We start from the raw sequence: 17,744 nt of genomic DNA on the forward strand, positions 1-17,744 counted from the left end.
CTAGTATCTGTTCTGTCATTAATTAGATATATGGCTTTGGGCTTTCTCCTAGAGCTTTGGTTCATCATCTGTTAACAAAAGAAAAAATATATATAATTGGAGCAAATTCAATTCAATTTCAACAAAAATTTTTGAGTACTCCTATATATTAAACCAAAGAAAACTAAACTCGGCCTAAGAATGACTTGTAAACTAGTGTCATGGTACATTGGCTAATGGGAAATCAGCCAAATTTTTCCCTCTTTTTAATTTTTGTCATTTGTATTGTCTATTAATTATTACTACTAAAGAGGAAAGATTGATTTTGTGAAAAAAAAGAAAAAGAAAAAAGAAAACTAAACTCAAACTGGCTTATGCAATTTGAAAATTTATGGGCTTATGCATCTAGAAAGTCCAGATAATGAGTGAACATCAGGGAGGTTTGATCTAGTGACTCAATGGTATTAGCAAGGACCCAAATTTTCTTTCCTTCTGTTTACTGAGCCTCCTAATGTGCCACCTTCACCCTAAAGTAAGCATTGTTCACTTTATTTCATTGTGAAATTTCACAATTTCATTGTGAAATTGTTGTCAAAAAGCTCCACAGGCTAGTTATATCCTTGCTCATGTACACAGAGAAAGAGAAATTGGGGTTCTGAGTTTACATCTCTCTCAGCCATAAACAAGAGTCCTGGGCCTCTATCTGATTGTATCAAGGTCAGAGGCCCACCCTGGAATCGGATCACTGTGGCCAAAGGAGGCCATGCTCATATTTGCCTCATGATCAGTCAGACTCCATCTTTGTTTCTGAAGGAGAGATCAATTTTCTCCAAACCCCATGGCTACCACCCAACACGAAAGGAGTGGGGTTGATGCTGGGGATGGCAGCACAATGTTCACTACATAGGACAAAGAAGCAGAAAGATATCAGAGCACTTAGGCAAACTTTTTAGTAAGCTGTTAACCTATTTTGATCTGGAAATGATCTTCAAAACCTGGTCTTCCTGCTGGTTCATTTGACTGGTGGTGACTTAATGATGAAAAAATTCCCTTCATATACACTGCTGCTGCCAATACCTGCTGATTTAACAGATGTTCAGTTAGGATTTGTCTAAAATATATAATAAGATGGAAATATTCAAGTATTTATTATTCACGTCTTCTTTTTCTTTCTTAGGTGCTAAATTTTATGCTTCCTCGTCTAAGCAAGAAAAAAGTAGATGCCATTATCTCTGAGGCACAAGATGCAGAGTATAAGCTTGAGTTTATTCCAACTACTACCATAGAATATGTTAATAGCTTAGTATTTCTTGATGAAATTCAGGAACGGGTGAGTTAATTATCTCATATAACTCAATATTCCAAATCTTATTATGGTAGGCACAAGAAAAAGTGAGGGACTAAAGGTCAAGAAACAGTTGTCAGAATATGAGAAACACTTTCAGACAAAGTAAATGGATGCCCTACATTACAGCAATAATGCCAGCTAGCATTTACCAAACTCTTACTATTAGTCAGGCATTGTATTAAATTTCTTACATGTGTTACATTTTTAATCCTCACAAAAACTTGGCAAGTGTGCATAATTTCTATCTGCAGATGAGGAAACAGGGACTAAAATAGCTATGTTGCCCAAGATCACAGAGTTTGTATGGGGTAGAGCTGGAATTTAAATTTGGGTCTCTTTGGCTGCAAAGCCAATGTTCTCAGCCACAGTTTATTGCAATTCTAGTTTTTAGTAAATGGTAATAGAATTGTAATCTAGATATTACTCATAATGGAAGCCTTAACCCTTAACCTGTAGCTGCATAATAGTCAGAAACCTTACTGTTAAGAATGAAATAAACCCAACTCACACTAGCCTGAGTAGGAAGGTTGGGGTGGGGAGAAAGAAAGTAGACACGGGGACTCAAATGATAAAAATGAAGGGGTCAGGTCAGTCACACACACACACTCACACACACACTCACACACACACACACACACACACACACACTCCTTTGTCTCCCCTGCTTCTTTCTCTCTGGAAACTTGGTTTCCTCCTCTCAAGCTCTTCCCTGTGGCAGGCAATCTAGCTTTTGGCTTCAGTAGTCAGTTTTTCATAAACTTTCATTCATATCAGCTTGGTATGTGAACTGGGTAGTTTGTTATATATTGTCAGCAGAATTAATAATAAAGGCATTTCACACGCTTACAAAATTATCAATTTTGTTTCCCATTTCAAGAAATAATGCCTTCTCAAAAGAGCAGATTATTGTGGTTTTCCTCGGATTTGGTTATAATCCTACCAGGAGTCTAAAGATGCCAAGCATTTATGATTATTTGTATTCATCAAGCCTCTTTGGACAAATAACCAAAACCCATTTGAGCTGGCTTAGGCCAAAATGGGACCCCATTTAAGGATTCAAGGGAGTGTCATGGAATCCCACCTCCTCAAGAATTTAATTAGGCTTAGGAGCTGACCAGAGCCAGGATAGGACAGCTGTGTGAGACCCAGATAGTCCTCTTTCTCCATCTCTCCTCTCTGAATCTCTCTGAAGTTCTGCTTCTCATCTCTCCCTCTGTTGCCTCTGCTGCTTCATCCCACAGCAAGCAGCCGCCCGCAGCTCCCTAGTTACAGGTTGTAAGTCTAGCCAGTCACTGGGAGAGAGAGAATCTCTCTTTTCTACTATCATTTCTAAATGTGTAGTAAATGGAATCAGCTCCTCTTTTCTGTTCTGTAAACTATGTCAGGAAGGTGGGATCACACTGTACTCAATGGCTGCAGAAGATAGATTGCTATCACCTATGGTTGCAGAACAGGAACCCAGCACAATGCAGAAAACCCAGACTGTGTCCCATCTCCACAAGGTTGTCCATGCTTGCTGGGCAGTATTTTGGGGAAGCAGGTTCCTCAGGGAGATGCTGTGCACACACAAACAGCTTTTTGTGGAATCTTATCCGTTTGGCCAGCAAATAATGAGCACCCACTTAGCAGGGTGCAAGGTTTACAACAGTGAGTAAACCTACTATCAAGGAGCTCAGAGTCTAGAATGAAAGCAGACAATTATGATACAATAAGCATATGTATAAGATACTGTTGTTTGACTAGGAGGCTTGAAGTCATTCTTGCCTATGGGTCACAGAAGGCTTTGTGGAAGATGGGATATTTAAGGTATGTCCTAAAGTACATCAAATATTCAGGCAGGCATCCCGGGAAGAGGAAAAACCATGTGCAAAGACATGAGGCAACTTGACAAAAGCAGGATTTGGTGATTTGTATGTTATAGAGAAAAGGTATTTGGTTAAGAAAGCTGATGTACTGTATGTAGCTAAAGCAGTATTTTCAAGGATAGGAGAGAAGGAATGAATTCTAGAGATGTTAAGTAGAATTGAAAGGACTTAAGGAGTAATTGAATGAGGGGGCAGCAAGAGGAATATGAGATGACTCCCAGGTATCACAGCTAGACATTATGCCAGGTCAAGAAGTGTAAAAAAGACACTCCCAAAGAAACCTGGATTTACATTCATCCAAAGTACAGGAAATACAGAAAGATGAACAGATCTTGGTGCAAGACACTTAGTTCTATTTATAACTTGTTTGAGATGTTGGACACTTTGATTAAAAGCAACAAAATTCCACATAGATAGCTTAGAAAAATGGAAGATTTATTCTAAGTTTGCAGGAATATTTTCTGTAATCCAAAGGTATGGATAGAGCTGGGCCTATAAAAAGGTCAAGAACTAGGTACTGGAGTAGTGTAGGGAAACCAAAGAGGCCTTCCTCTCCTTCTCTCACCTCCACTCTTCTCTAGAACAGTGGTTCTCAAAGGGCGGCCCTCAAACCAGCAGCATCAGCATCTCCTAAGAACTTGTTAGAAATGCACATTCTTGGGCCCCAACCTAGACGTTCTGAATCAGGAACTTTGGGGAGGAGCTCAGCAATCTCTTTTTTTTTTTTTTTTTTAAAATTTTATTTTGTCGATATACATTGTGGCTGATTATTGCTCCCCATCACCAAAACCTCCCTCCCTTCTCCCTCCCCTCCTCCCCCCCAACAATGTCCTTTCTGTTTGCTTGTCGTATCAACTTCAAATAATTGTGGTTGTTATATCTTCTTCCCCCCCCCCGGTTTGTGTGTGTGTGTGTGTGTGTGTGTGTGTGTGTGTGTGTGTGTGTGTGTGTGTGTGTGTGTGTGTGTGTGTGAATTTATATATTAATTTTTAGCTCCCACCAATAAGTGAGAACATGTGGTATTTCTCTTTCTGTGCCTGACTTGTTTCACTTAATATAATTCTCTCAAGGTCCATCCATGTTGCTGCAAATGGCAGTATTTCATTCGTTTTTATAGCTGAGTAGTATTCCATTGTGTAGATGTACCACATTTTCCGTATCCACTCATCCGATGATGGGCATTTGGGCTGGTTCCAACTCTTGGCTATTGTAAAGAGTGCTGCGATAAACATTGGGAAACAGGTATACCTTCGACTTGATGATTTCCATTCCTCTGGGTATATACCCAACAGTGGGATAGCTGGGTCGTATGGTAGATCTATCTTCAATTGTTTGAGGAACCTCCATACCATTTTCCATAGAGGCTGCACCATTTTGCAGTCCCACCAACAATGTATGAGAGTTCCTTTTTCTCCGCAGCCTCGCCAGCATTTATCGTTCATAGTCTTTTGGATTTTAGCCATCCTAACTGGGGTTAGATGGTATCTCCATGTGGTTTTGATTTGCATTTCCCGGATGCTGAGTGATGTTGAGCATTTTTTCATATTTCTGTTGGCCATTTGTATATCTTCCTTAGAGAAATGCCTACTTAGCTCTTTTGCCCATTTTTTAATTGGGTTGCTTGTTTTCTTCTTGTACAGTTGTTTGAGTTCCTTATATATTCTGGATATTAATCCTTTGTCAGATATATATTTTGCAAATATTTTCTCCCACTCTGTTGGTTGTCTTTTAACTCTTTTAATTGTTTCTTTTGCTGTGCAGAAGCTTTTTAGTTTGATATAATCCCATTTGTTTATTTTTCCTTTGGTTGCCCGTGCTTTTGGGGTCGTATTCATGAAATCTGTGCCCAGTCCTATTTCCTGAAGTGTTTCTCCTATGTTTTCTTTAAGAAGTTTTATTGTTTCAGGGTGTATATTTAAATCCTTAATCCATTTTGAGTTGATTTTAGTATACAGCGAGAGGTATGGATCTAGTTTCATTTTCCTGCATATGGATATCCAGTTCTCCCAGCACCATTTGCTGAAGAGGCAGTCCCTTCGCCACTGAATAGGCTTGGTGCCTTTGTCAAAGATCAGCTGACAGTAAGTGTGTGGGTTGATTTCTGGATTCTCTATTCTATTCCATTGGTCAGTGTGTCTGTTTTTATGCCAGTACCATACTGTTTTGGTTATTATAGCTTTGTAGTATAGCTTAAAGTCAGGTAGTGTTATGCCTCCAGCTTTATTTTTTTTGCTCAGCATTGCTTTGGCTATGCATGGTCTTTTATTGTTCCATATAAATGTCTGGATAGTTTTTTCCATTTCTGAGAAAAATGTCTTTGGAATTTTGATGGGGATTGCATTGAATTTGTATATCACTTTGGGTAGTATGGACATTTTCACTATGTTGATTCTTCCAATCCAAGAGCATGGGATATCTTTCCATCTTCTTGTATCCTCTCTAATTTCTCTCAGCAGTGGTTTGTAGTTCTCTTATAGAGATTTTTCACCTCCTTGGTTAACTCAATTCCTAAGTATTTTATTTTTTTGGTGGCTATTGTAAATGGGCAGGCTTTCTTGACTTCTCTTTCTGCATGTTCACTATTGGAGAAAAGAAATGCTACTGATTTTTGTGTGTTGATTTTGTATCCTGCTACTGTGCTGAAATCATTTATCAATTCCAGCAGTTTTTTTGTAGAGGTTTTAGGCTGTTCGATATATAGGATCATGTCATCTGCAAACAGGGACAGTTTGACTTCATCTTTTCCAATCTGGATGCCCTTTATTTCCTTCTCTTCTCTGATTGCTCTGGCTAGTACTTCCAACACTATGTTGAATAAGAGTGGTGAGAGTGGGCATCCTTGTCTAGATCCTGTTCTTAAAGGAAAAGCTTTCGGCTTTTCCCCATTCAGGATGATATTGCCTGTGGGTTTGGCATATATGGCTTTAATTATGTTGAGATACTTTCCCTCTATACCTAACTTATAGAGGGTCTTTGTCATGAATGAGTGCTGAACTTTATCAAATGCTTTTTCAGCATCTATAGAGATGATCATATGGTCCTTGTGTTTGAGTTTATTAATATGGTGTATCACATTTATTGATTTGCGTATGTTGAACCAACCTTGCATCCCTGGGATGAATCCCACTTGATCGTGATGAATAATTTTTCGTATGTGTTGCTGTATTCTGTTTGCTAGTATTTTAGTGAGGATTTTTGCATCTATATTCATCAAGGATATCCACCTGTAGTTTTCTTTTTTGGCTATATCTTTACCTGGTTTTGGTATCAGGATGATGTTTGCTTCATAGAATGAGTTTGGGAGATTTGCGTCCGTTTCAATCTTTTGGAATAATTTGTAAAGAATCAGTGTCAATTCCTGTTTGAATGTTTGGTAAAATTCTGCTGTGAATCCATTTGGTCCTAGGCTTTTCTTTGTTGGGAGCCTACTGATAACAGCTTCAATCTCCTGTATTGTTATTGGTCTGTTCAAATTTTCTACATCTTCACGGTTCAGTTTTGGGAGCTTGTGTGTGTCCAGAAATTTATCCATTTCCTCCAGATTTTCAAATTTGTTGGCGTATAGTTGTTTATAGTAGTCTCGAATGATTCCTTGTATTTCAGATGAATCAGTTGTAATATCGCCTTTTTCATTTCTAATTTTTGTTATTTGAGTCTTCTCTCTTCTTTTTTTTGTTAGCCATGCTAATGGTTTGTCAATTTTATTTATCTTTTCAAAAAACCAACTTTTTGATTCGTTGATCTTTTGAATTGTTTTTTGGTTTTCAATTTCATTCAGTTCTGCTCTGATCTTAATGATTTCTTTCCGTCTGCTAACTTTAGGTTTGGATTGTTCTTGTTTTGCTAGTTCTTTAAGGTGAAGTGTTAGGTTGTTCACTTGCCATCTTTCTATTCTGCTGAAGTGAGTGTTTAATGCAATAAATTTTCCCCTCAATACTGCTTTTGCAGTATCCCACAGGTTTTGGTATGATGTATCATTGTTTTCATTAGTTTCAATAAATTTTTTGATTTCCTGCTTGATTTCCTCTTGGACCCATAAGTCATTAAGTAGAATGCTGTTTAATTTCCATGTGTTTGTATATTTTCCAGAGTTTTGTTTGTTATTAATTTCTAGTTTTAATCCATTGTGGTCTGAGAAGATACATGGGATAATTGCAATTTTTTTGAATTTATTGAGACTTGATTTGTGACCTAATATGTGATCTATCCTGGAGAATGATCCATGTGCTGATGAGAAAAATGAATATTCTGAGGTTGTTGGGTGGAATGTTCTGTAGATATCTGCCAATTCCATTTGGTCTAGAGTCTTGTTTAGATCTTGTGTTTCTCTACTGATTCTTTGCCTAGATGATCTGTCTAATATTGACAGTGGGGTGTTCAGGTCCCCTGCTATTATGGTATTAGTGTCTATTTCCTTCTTTAGGTCTAATAGAGTTTGTTTTATAAATCTGGCTGCTCCAACATTGGGTGCATACATATTTATGATTGTTATGTCTTCTTGATGGATCAGTCCTTTTATCATTAAGTAGTGTCCCTCATTGTCTCTTTTTATGGTTTTTAGTTTAAAGTCTATTTTGTCAGATAGAAGAATAGCTACTCCAGCTCGGTTTTCTTTTCTGTTTGCATGGTAAATCTTTTTCCATCCTTTCACTCTTAGTCTGTGTGAATCTTTATGGGTGAGGTGGGTCTCTTGTAGGCAGCATATAGTTGGGTCCTGCTTTTTGATCCAGTCAGCCAGTCTGTGTCTTTTAATTGGGGAATTTAAGCCTTTTACATTAAGAGTTGTTATTGAAAGGTGTTGATTTATTCCTAGCATTTTATTGGTTGTTTGGTTGTCTTAGGTGTCTTTTGTTCCTTGCTTTCTGATTTACTGTTTGTTTTCTGTGTTTGTTGGTTCCTTAGGTTGTAGATAGTGTTTTTGTTAGCTTGTTTTCTCTTCATGAATGCCATTTTTATTATACTAGCGGGTTTAGATTTTTCTTGGGTTTTTATGGCAGTGGTAGTTATTTTTCAGGAACCAAAACCCAGTACTCCCTTGAGGATTTCTTGTAAGGGTGGTCTTGTGGTAGTGAACTCCCGCAGTTTTTGTTTGTCTGAGAAATATACTATTTGCCCCTCATTTCGGAAGGATAGCCTTGCAGGGTAGAGTATTCTTGGCTGGCAATCTTTGTCTTTTAGTATTTTGAAAATATCATCCCATTCCTTTCTAGCTTTTAGGGTTTGTGATGAAAAGTCTGATGTTAACCTGATTGGGGCTCCCTTATAGGTGATTTGACGCTTCTCTCTTGCAGCTTTTAAGATTCTCTCTTTGTCTCTGAGTTTTGCCAATTTGACTATGACATGTCTTGGAGAAGGCCTTTTTGGGTTGAATACGTTTGGAGATCGTTGAGCTTCCTGGATCTGAAGATCTGTGATTTTTCCTATACCTGGGAAGTTTTCTGCCACTATTTTGTTGAATATGTTTTCAATGGAATCTCCATTTTCCTCCCCTTCTGGAATACCCATGACTCGGATATTTGATCGCTTATGTTTGTCTGATATCTCTCTCAGATTTTCTTCAATGTCCTTGATTCTTTTTTCTTTCTTTTTGTCTGCTTGTGTTATTTCAAACAGCCCATCTTCAAGTTCAGAGGTTCTCTCTTCAACTTCGACAAGCCTGCTGGTTAAACTCTCCGTTGTGTTTTTTATTTCGTTGAATAACTTCTTCAGTTCAGCAAGTTCTGCTACATTGTTTTTTCAGGACATTGATTTCCTTGTACATTTCCTCTTTCAGATCCTGTATACTTTTCCTCATTTCATCATGATGTCTAGCTGAGTTTTCTTGTATCTCATTCAGTTTCTTTAGAATTATCACTCGAAATTCCTTGTCAGTCATTTCAAGGGCTTCTTGTTCTATAGGATCTAGAGTTTGAGATTTATTAACTTTTGGTGGTGTACTTTCTTGATTTTTTGTATTTCTGGTGTCTTTTTTTTGGTGTTTATTCATTGTGGCCGGGGGTTTCACAGTCCACCGGTTTGAGACTAATGACTAACTAGGATGTTGCTGTGGTTGCCAATTTCGTATGGCTCCCTCCGTGACTGCTCAGTTGGCCTCTAGTGCCTTGTGTGTGTGGTTGCCTCGGGTCTTGGGCTTCTCCAGGGAGCCACCTTTCTGGTCAGCTTGGACTCTGCTGGGCTGGTGGGTCACGTACCACAGGGTGTGTGATCTCTGTTGAGCTTTCACTTCCTGTGCAGGACTTCTCCCTGTTCCGTGTGCTCTGGCCCAGGCTGTCAGATCGTGCAGTAGCGACCCCACCGGGTGTGTGGTTTTTGTCGAGTCTCCGCCTCCCTGGCCGCACGTCTCCCCACTCTGTGCGCACTGTGCTGGGCTGAGGCGTGTCTTCTGCACCCCTCGTCTAACAGCTGGGCCTTCAAGACCCTGCTCGGTACCGCCTCGCCCAGGAAGTCTACCAGGTTTCTGCTGGGCACAGACGACCAGTCTCTCTGGGTGCCTTTGTGGCACTATGTAGATCTTTCTCGGGTCTTGTTCACCTTTGTATCCCCCCAGTATAAACCGAGTCTAGCGCCCACCTGCAGCCTGGTCTCCGGCAGGTTCAAGCGGACCTGGGAACTCTCCTACCACACTATTCCCAACCAGAAATTCGTTAGGCTTTTTTCCAAACTGGTGGCCGCAGAGATGGTATCTGCCTTCCAGTAACAGGGAGTTTACCTGGGGCCGGAGTCCAGGGTATGGTGGAGTGACAGTCGGCCCGCCCGTACTTCCTTGCCCTCCCGAAACTGGCCCGGGACGCCCTCTGCCACCAGCCCCGCCAGAGAACCGCGGAGGGAGTGGGAGCCAAGGCCGGTCCGCAGGCTCCGGAAAGCCTGGCGCCAGGCCAGCAAGTGGGAGGGCTCAGTGATGGCCGAGCAGGGCGGAGCTGCCCGCACCTGGGAAAATGGAGGCAGCACCTGCGGTGAGTGGGCTGGTGGTGCAGGCGGGAGCCGCGTGGGCATCCACCCCCCGAACAGAGCTGTGCCAGGGATCACTCACAGTGCTGTGCCAGGTTGGGTGCTCGCTCTCTGTCTCTGGTTTGCCGCCTTTCCCAGTTCTCGGCCGCTGCCGCCTCGGGCTGTTCAGTCGCGGCGCGGCTTGGGCACTCCCAGGAATCTTCTTTAATGCCGGCCTGAAACCTGGAATCCTGAATAGGGCAGCTGGCTGCCTTCAGCGCGGCCCCAGCCTCCGGGATCCTGGCTGCATCCACAGCAGCCCTGGCGCCGTGTTCCCTGTTTCAAGACTCACTTTTGCAGCTAAGAAACAGTTCTTTTCCTGCTCCACACTTTAAAGCTGTTGTCTGTAAATGAGGCAGCCTCTCCTGCCAGGGGCAAAGTGGAGGTCACCCCCCACGACCGGTCTGCAGCAGCAGTCCTCCCTTAAGAGATGGCGAGAGGAAGGACCACCTCAGCAATCTGTTTTAACGAGCTTTCCAAGGTCATTTGATGCAAGCTAAAGGTTGAGAACTATTTCCCTAAAAGCCTCTCTGCAGTTATCTTCTCATTTAAATACCTCTTTTTGGTTTCTACATAAAAGCAAATGGCCTCTGCCAGCAACTACAATCTAACTCTTCCAGTATTCAAGAGAAAGATGGGACTGAGCTAGGTTCTCTAGGTCCCAACTTGATGCTGCTTGGTTCAGCTCATGGCCAGGAGGTTAGGTCAAGTAGTATAAACATTGCTGTTCCCTCTAGAACCATGTGGCAGAGTTGAGGATAAGGGATTTCCCCCAAACTGGGGTGTCCCTGGCCAGAAAATTAGGAAAGACAAAAAATGCACTGTCCACTGAAGGTAGGACATCAAAGTGAAGATGTTTAGAAGGCATTTGGATATAGTAAAATAATTTATTACAGGTTAGTGGGAGGTTCACTGTAGTTCTGGGTACTGCCTATGCTTCCAGGAGCATGGCCTACCCACAACTCAGGGACTGCTTTGGGACAATCACTGCTCTGCACAAGTGCCTGGAAGCTCAAAGTTTGCAGCTGAACATTCTCAACAGCACATGCTGTCTCGGAAAACTTTAAATATTGTCACCATTCAATGCTTCCAGAGAACAAAAGAGAGAGAGAAAAAGAAGAAACTTTGAGGAGAGCACTGCTAATAGTAGTAAGCTCCGCTGATTGCCCACACTACAGCAATGACTATCACCCAGCAGGCTTCAGCCAACTTGCTTGTAACTAACATTAAAGGCACTCCTCATGTTCTAACTATTCTTGCTTGGTGTTCATATTGCACAATGACTGTCTTCTATCAGAAAAAAAACTAATGGGTATGATAGGATTCTGCTTTATTTAACTGGCAACCAATGTTTCTATTTAGATTGAAAACCTTGAAGAGGAAGGGAATATAGTTGTACAAATGTACAAGCTTATTGAACAATATCAGGTGCCCACACCTCCTGAAGACTTTGCTGTTTTTGCAACTATGAAGCCATCCATTGTTGCTGTGCGGAATGCCATTGATAAATCAGTGGGTGACAGAGAAACAAGCATTAAGCAATTTTGTCTGAGTTTGGGTAGAGATCTTGAAGATCTAAATAATGAAGTGAATGAAGTAAAGATGAAAGCACAGGTAAGCTAAAGCAATTATTTTTTTTAAATAACCTGTGCAAAGTTTGATTATTACATTTTTTATTAAAGTATAATTGACAAATAAAATTGTACGGATGTATGTAGTACAACATGATGTTTTGACATTTGTATACATTGTGAAATGGTTAATTAAGCTAATTAACATATCCATCACCTCACATACTTATTTTTTTGGTGAGAACATTTAAGATCTATGCTTTAAACTGTTTAGGAAGCATTTTATTTTAAACTGATTTAACTTTTGTTTTTTATGGATTCATTCTGACTAATCAACTAATAGCCTTTGAATTGCTATTTAAAATTAAAGCGTTTCTGAACCTGTAAGTGCAGAATAAATTTCAGACCATCATAGGTGTATATGTAATTTTGAATTCTATTTCTCCTAGCTTGTGCTTATATTTTGAAATGTGTGTTTTTACAACTTGCTAGCATATTTTATAGCTGTTTTAAAGTTTTTTTGGCATATTAGAAAACTTCCCTTTAGAAAGAAGCAGGGTATAAACTGGTAGATGGTAGTGAAGGATATCTCATTAACTTGCACAAATTTTACTATAGAAAAGATACAGGGTTTTAAAAAAAGAATTTAGAATTGGCATCTGGGTAACTGAAACATACCTGAAAATATGACTTTGTAATGATTTCTTATTTCATTATTAACATTGGCTAAATCCTATTATAAAACCAAATCAAAAAAGAAAAACTGGAAAAAACTTAACATCCATCAACAGTTGATGCATAAAATACATCAGGGTACATCCACTCAAAGAAATACAATACAGTAGAGACATTAAAGATTACAATATACATTTACACGTATTGACATGGAAACCTAAAAAACAACTCACATTGTGTGCTTACTATTTGTCAAGAACTGTTCTAAGAACTTGACATTGTTTTTACTTTGTATTGAAATATATTATTCTGTTCCTGTTGTTTATAACAGAATACATGAAACTGAGTAATTTATAAAGAAATGAAATTTATTTCTCACAGTTTGGAGGCTGGGAAGTCCAAGACCCAGAGAACATATCTGGTGAGGCCCTTCTTCTAGAGGAAACTGTCTATAGGGTCTTGTGGTAACCAGGGTGTCACATGGCAAGAATGGCAAGACTAAGAGAGAACTAACCTTCTCAATCGCCCTCTTTATAAAGCCTTGAGGACGCACCCATTACTCCATGAATGGAGCAATCCATTTACTAGAGCACAACCCTCACAATCTAATTGCGTCTTAAAGAGCCCACCTTTCAAATACCGTAATTGGATTTCCCACCCTCTTAACACTGTTACAATGGGAGTCAAGTTTGCAATACCTTAACTTTGGGGAAACACATTTGACCCATAGCAAAGCATTTTTGTATTTTCTCACAGACAAAAGAGTACATTAGCATAATAACTGTACAACTCAATGAATTATCAGAAAGTGAACACATCCATGTGTCCACTTCTCATGTCAAGGACTATAGCACTATAGCATTACTGGTACCCAGAGTGTCCCCTCCTCTTTACTGATCCTTTCTTCCTCTCAAAGACAGCTACTGCCCTGAATGCTAATGTCATAAATTAGTTTTGCCTGTTTTTGAACTTCAGTTAACTCAAATCAAACAGTATGCCCTTTATTTCATTTTGTTATGTTCCTGAGATTCGTCCATGTTGCTGTGTTTGGACGTATATTATCCATACTTGTTGGTATATAGTATTTGATTGTATTTCACAATTTTGTTATCCGTTCCATGGTTGATGGGCATTGGAATTGTTTACAGTTTTTAGCAGTGATGACTGATACTCCTAGAAGAATTTTTATATATGTTTTCATGTGTCAACTCATTTAATTCTCAGAACATCTGTAGTATTTTATTATTTACATTTTAGAGAGAAAGGGCTGGCCAGTTAGCTCAGTTGGTTAGAGCACCACCTTGTAAGACATTTTACAGAGAAAGACAGTAAGATACAGGGAGGTTAAGTAGTTTGCCCAGGTCACACAGATAGTAAATGGAGGAACCAGTATTCAAGCTTAGGCAGTCTGCTTCCAATGGTTAATAGTCTACTATTAACTGCTGTACCATACACTGCAGTCTATACACAGCATAGATTAATGCAGATTACCATATACTGTAATCTATACACAGACTATTAAAAAGTATGAATTATCATCCTTTGTATGTATAGACAGATCATTAGAGAAAGTGCCAGTATGTGCTTTATGTGTAATCAAGCATTTTAAATAGCATAATTCACATACATGAAAATCATAACACGGGTTCTAATGTTTCTTCTATAGAGAGTTTGAAATTAATTCACTATTATTCTTGGGCAAAGAATGGTAACTTCATTATTTCCATTAATGATATCATCTTGCTCTCAAGACCCCCACTCCTGCCAATGAGGGGACTAAGTTAGAGAGAAAACCTAAATGTGACAATTGATGATAACTCAATTTATTTCCATTTGTAATGTCTGCTTTATTGTAACTCGGTCTTTTCTGGATAGATTTTAATTCAGTTCAAAATCTAAACTATCAGTCATTTTTTCACCCTTGCCATCATCCCCTCCCTACTCTTTCCCCATAAAGGGAAGCTTGCATTTCCTCATGGTGGATGGAAGGGAGGGACATTTGGTCCTCACGCCACCTTCTGGATCTTAGCAGCTTCCAGTGCAGTTTGGCTGGGCTGGGCCTGGTTGTCCCAAGCAACTGTTAGCAAAGAGTCCTCCCTGGTTCTTTAGGCACCACCCTAGTCTCTACTGCTGCAATCTGTCATTTCTGCTGCAGCCCTGCAGTCTCGAGTCATTTCTGCCTTTCTCATTGTGGCCTCAGACTGCTTCTTTTTCACTAGTTCTCTCAGCAGTTCCCAGCTGCCAGAATTAAGACAGATGAGAACTTCAGGATCCCCCTACATACAACACCAATCCAGGAGGCAGCTGAGTTTCAACACAAGCCCCTTCTGCCTAAACATTTCCCTTAGTTTTTTCTAATCTGGAGCATGTTGCCATTTTGAATGCAGGGCCATGCTGAACGACAGATGGAACTGGCCCCCTGAAGCTATGCTTAGAATAGTTCTCAGATTCTTCCAATTTTCTCAGAGTCTCCCAAGCCTAGGAAAGAGTCTCTACTTTGCTTCTGAACTAGTCCATTCTCATTCACTGCAGTTTCAACCCCAACAGGTCAACCAAAAAAATGTATGTCTTGCCATTTATATTCTTTATTTTCTCTCTTCCTCCCTCTCAGACTTTAAAAGAGATTTTTATTCTTTTGTTATAAAATAGGATTTTTCCTAATATCCTACCCTCTTTCTTCTCTTCCTTGTTGCATTCACCTCTCTTACCTGAAGTCGTATTGGTTGACGAACTGTAGGAAATGAAAGCAGATGAAGGAGAACGTACTAGGTACTACTTAAAAACAATGTTATCCCCATAGCACTGTTTTCTTCAATTCTCTATGTGTGTGTGTGTGTGTGTTGCTTTAAAATTCAAGAAAAGCAACCATTTTTAACAGTTTCTAAAAATCAGAGAGAAAAGAGAGTTAGAAAATAATTAATTAATTAATAATCTAATTGTTCTGCATCAAATAGTAGGAATGACTAATCAAAAACTATCTTAATTTTACAGGATCCACAGATTTTGGATATTAATGCTGACCAAGACAAAATAAAGCTCATGTTGAATGATCTGCAATGTGTTGTAGATGATCTTCAAAAACGTGCATTTCAATATAAATCCTATCAGAAGAATTTTAAGGTAATGACAGTTCTACGCATCTGTTTTTAAAATGTGTGCATAGTGATAACATTTATGCACAAGTACAGTCATGTCACTTAATGATAGGGATATGTTCTGAAAAAGGTGTCATTAGGTAATTTCATCATTGAATGAACATCGTAGAATGTACTTCCACAAACCTAGATGGTATAGCCTACTACACACCTAGGCTATATGGTATATAGCCATTATAATCATATGGAACCACTATTGTATATATGGTCCACCATCATATAACGAAACATCGTTATATGATGCATGTCTGTATTTTCAATAATGTGACTGTAAACATTCAATGTTTAGACAATTATGTGCTAGTCAGTGTGCTACAAACAGTCTCAAATACAAAATATAATGCTTCCTTCTTTGAAGTGTTTAAAGATTAGTACACATGAGAGAGAAAATACCTTTCTTATTAAAAACTAATTGTGAATTATAGAAAACCCTTAGACCAAGAACTGTAGTTTCTATGTTAAAATGTATGTGGATTTTTTAATGTGGTCAATTAAAGGCCCTCTATCCTGTCTTAAGTAAGATTCAAGCTTCTTTTACATTCATATATATGTTATGATTTCATGAATATTACCTGATTTTCCCTGGTTTGATGTGCCAATTTGAGGAAGAAGAGATCCTCAGCTAAGCCAGGAAACAAATGAATACAAAAGGATAAATTTAATAAAGCTAAAAGATGTATCTCAAAAAACTAAAGAGAAAAGGGCAAGGGATGCAGGTGCTTTGGGTAGCTTTTAGAGAAACCAGCAAGAAAAGAGAATAGGAAAGAAAAGATTCGTATGATCAAGAAAGGGCCCCAAGGCCCCAGTTTGGAAACCACTGAGCAACAGCCCAGTGATGACCACTGAGTTCCTGCCAGCAGTGCCCCAGTTTCCTGAGCTGGAGCAGTGGGGAACCGGCGGCCTGAGCCATGCCCCCCTGACATCCACACCCAGTCCAGCAATGACCACCAAGCCACCATCAGAAACACCTCAGGCTCCCGAGCTTGGGCAGTGGGGGTCTGAGGGCCTCAGCCATGCCCCCTGACATCCACATCCAGCCCAGTGTTGACCCCCAAGCCACTGCCAGAAGCACCCCAGGCTCCCAGTTGGTGGCTCCCCAAACATCTGCATCTAGCCCAATAATGACCACTGAGCCTCCACCAGAAACATTCTAGTCTCCCAAGCCAGGGTGGCGGCGCTGAAGGCCTCAGCCACACACCCCAAAATCTGCATCCAACCTGGTCCCCCAGTCTGCCTTGTGGGAATGAGCCATGGGCCTTACCATGCCCCCCTCCCTCCTCCTCCTCCCACTGTATATCCCTCTCCCTTCTCTCCCCATCCTCTCAACTGCTCCACAGCACAATCTTAGAAAGTAAAATAATAATAATAAATAAATAAATAAATAAATTTAAATAAGTAAATAAATAAAATAGCAGCAGTAAGTCCTTACCTATCAATAATTATATGTAAATGGATTAAACTTTCCAATCAAAAGACATAGGGTGGTCAAGTGGATTAAAAAACAACCCAACTATATGCTGTCTACAATAGACTCACTTTAGAATCACAGACACACAAAGGCTGAAATTGAAAAGATAGAAAAATATATTCCATGCAAATGATAATTAAAAGAGAGCAGGAATGGCCATACCTACATCAGACGAAATATACTTTAACTCAAAAAATGTCAAAAGATAAAAAAGGATGTTATGTAATAAAAAATGGTCAATTCACCAAGAAGATATAACAATTATAAATATTTATACATCCAACATCAGAGCATCCAAATATAAGAAGCGAACACTGACAGACCTAAAGGAAGAAATAACAGTGAGGAATTTCAGTATCTCACTTCCAATAATGAATGGAACATCCAGACAGAAGTTCAATAAGCAAATAGAGAACTTGAACAGTACTACAAACCAATAGACCTAACAGACATATATAGAACATTCCAAAGAACAGTAGAATACACATTTCTCTCAAGCACACATGGATCTTTATCCAGAATAGATCGCATCTTTGTTCACAAAACAAGTCTTAACAAGTTTAAGATTGAAATCATACAAAGTATCTTTTCTAACTGCAATGGAATAAAACTAGAAAATGAATAGCAGACAGAAAGCTAAAATATTCACAGATATGTAAAAAATAAGTAATACAGTTTTGAAAACCAATCTAAGAA

General features: G+C 39.4%; 1 protein-coding gene across 1 annotated transcript in view; it reads left to right on the forward strand.

Moving 5' to 3' along the window:
- DNAH6 (dynein axonemal heavy chain 6) overlaps nt 1-17,744 on the forward strand; it is a 305,977-nt gene that overhangs the window by 80,833 nt on the left and 207,400 nt on the right. The window contains exons 13-15 of the mRNA XM_063078669.1: nt 1,157-1,309; nt 11,542-11,793; nt 15,417-15,545. Coding sequence (XP_062934739.1) covers nt 1,157-1,309; nt 11,542-11,793; nt 15,417-15,545 — 534 coding nt within the window. The remainder of the gene's footprint in view (nt 1-1,156; nt 1,310-11,541; nt 11,794-15,416; nt 15,546-17,744) is intronic.

Source organism: Cynocephalus volans, chromosome 14, assembly GCF_027409185.1.
Source record: "Cynocephalus volans isolate mCynVol1 chromosome 14, mCynVol1.pri, whole genome shotgun sequence".
Taxonomy (NCBI): domain Eukaryota; kingdom Metazoa; phylum Chordata; class Mammalia; order Dermoptera; family Cynocephalidae; genus Cynocephalus; species Cynocephalus volans.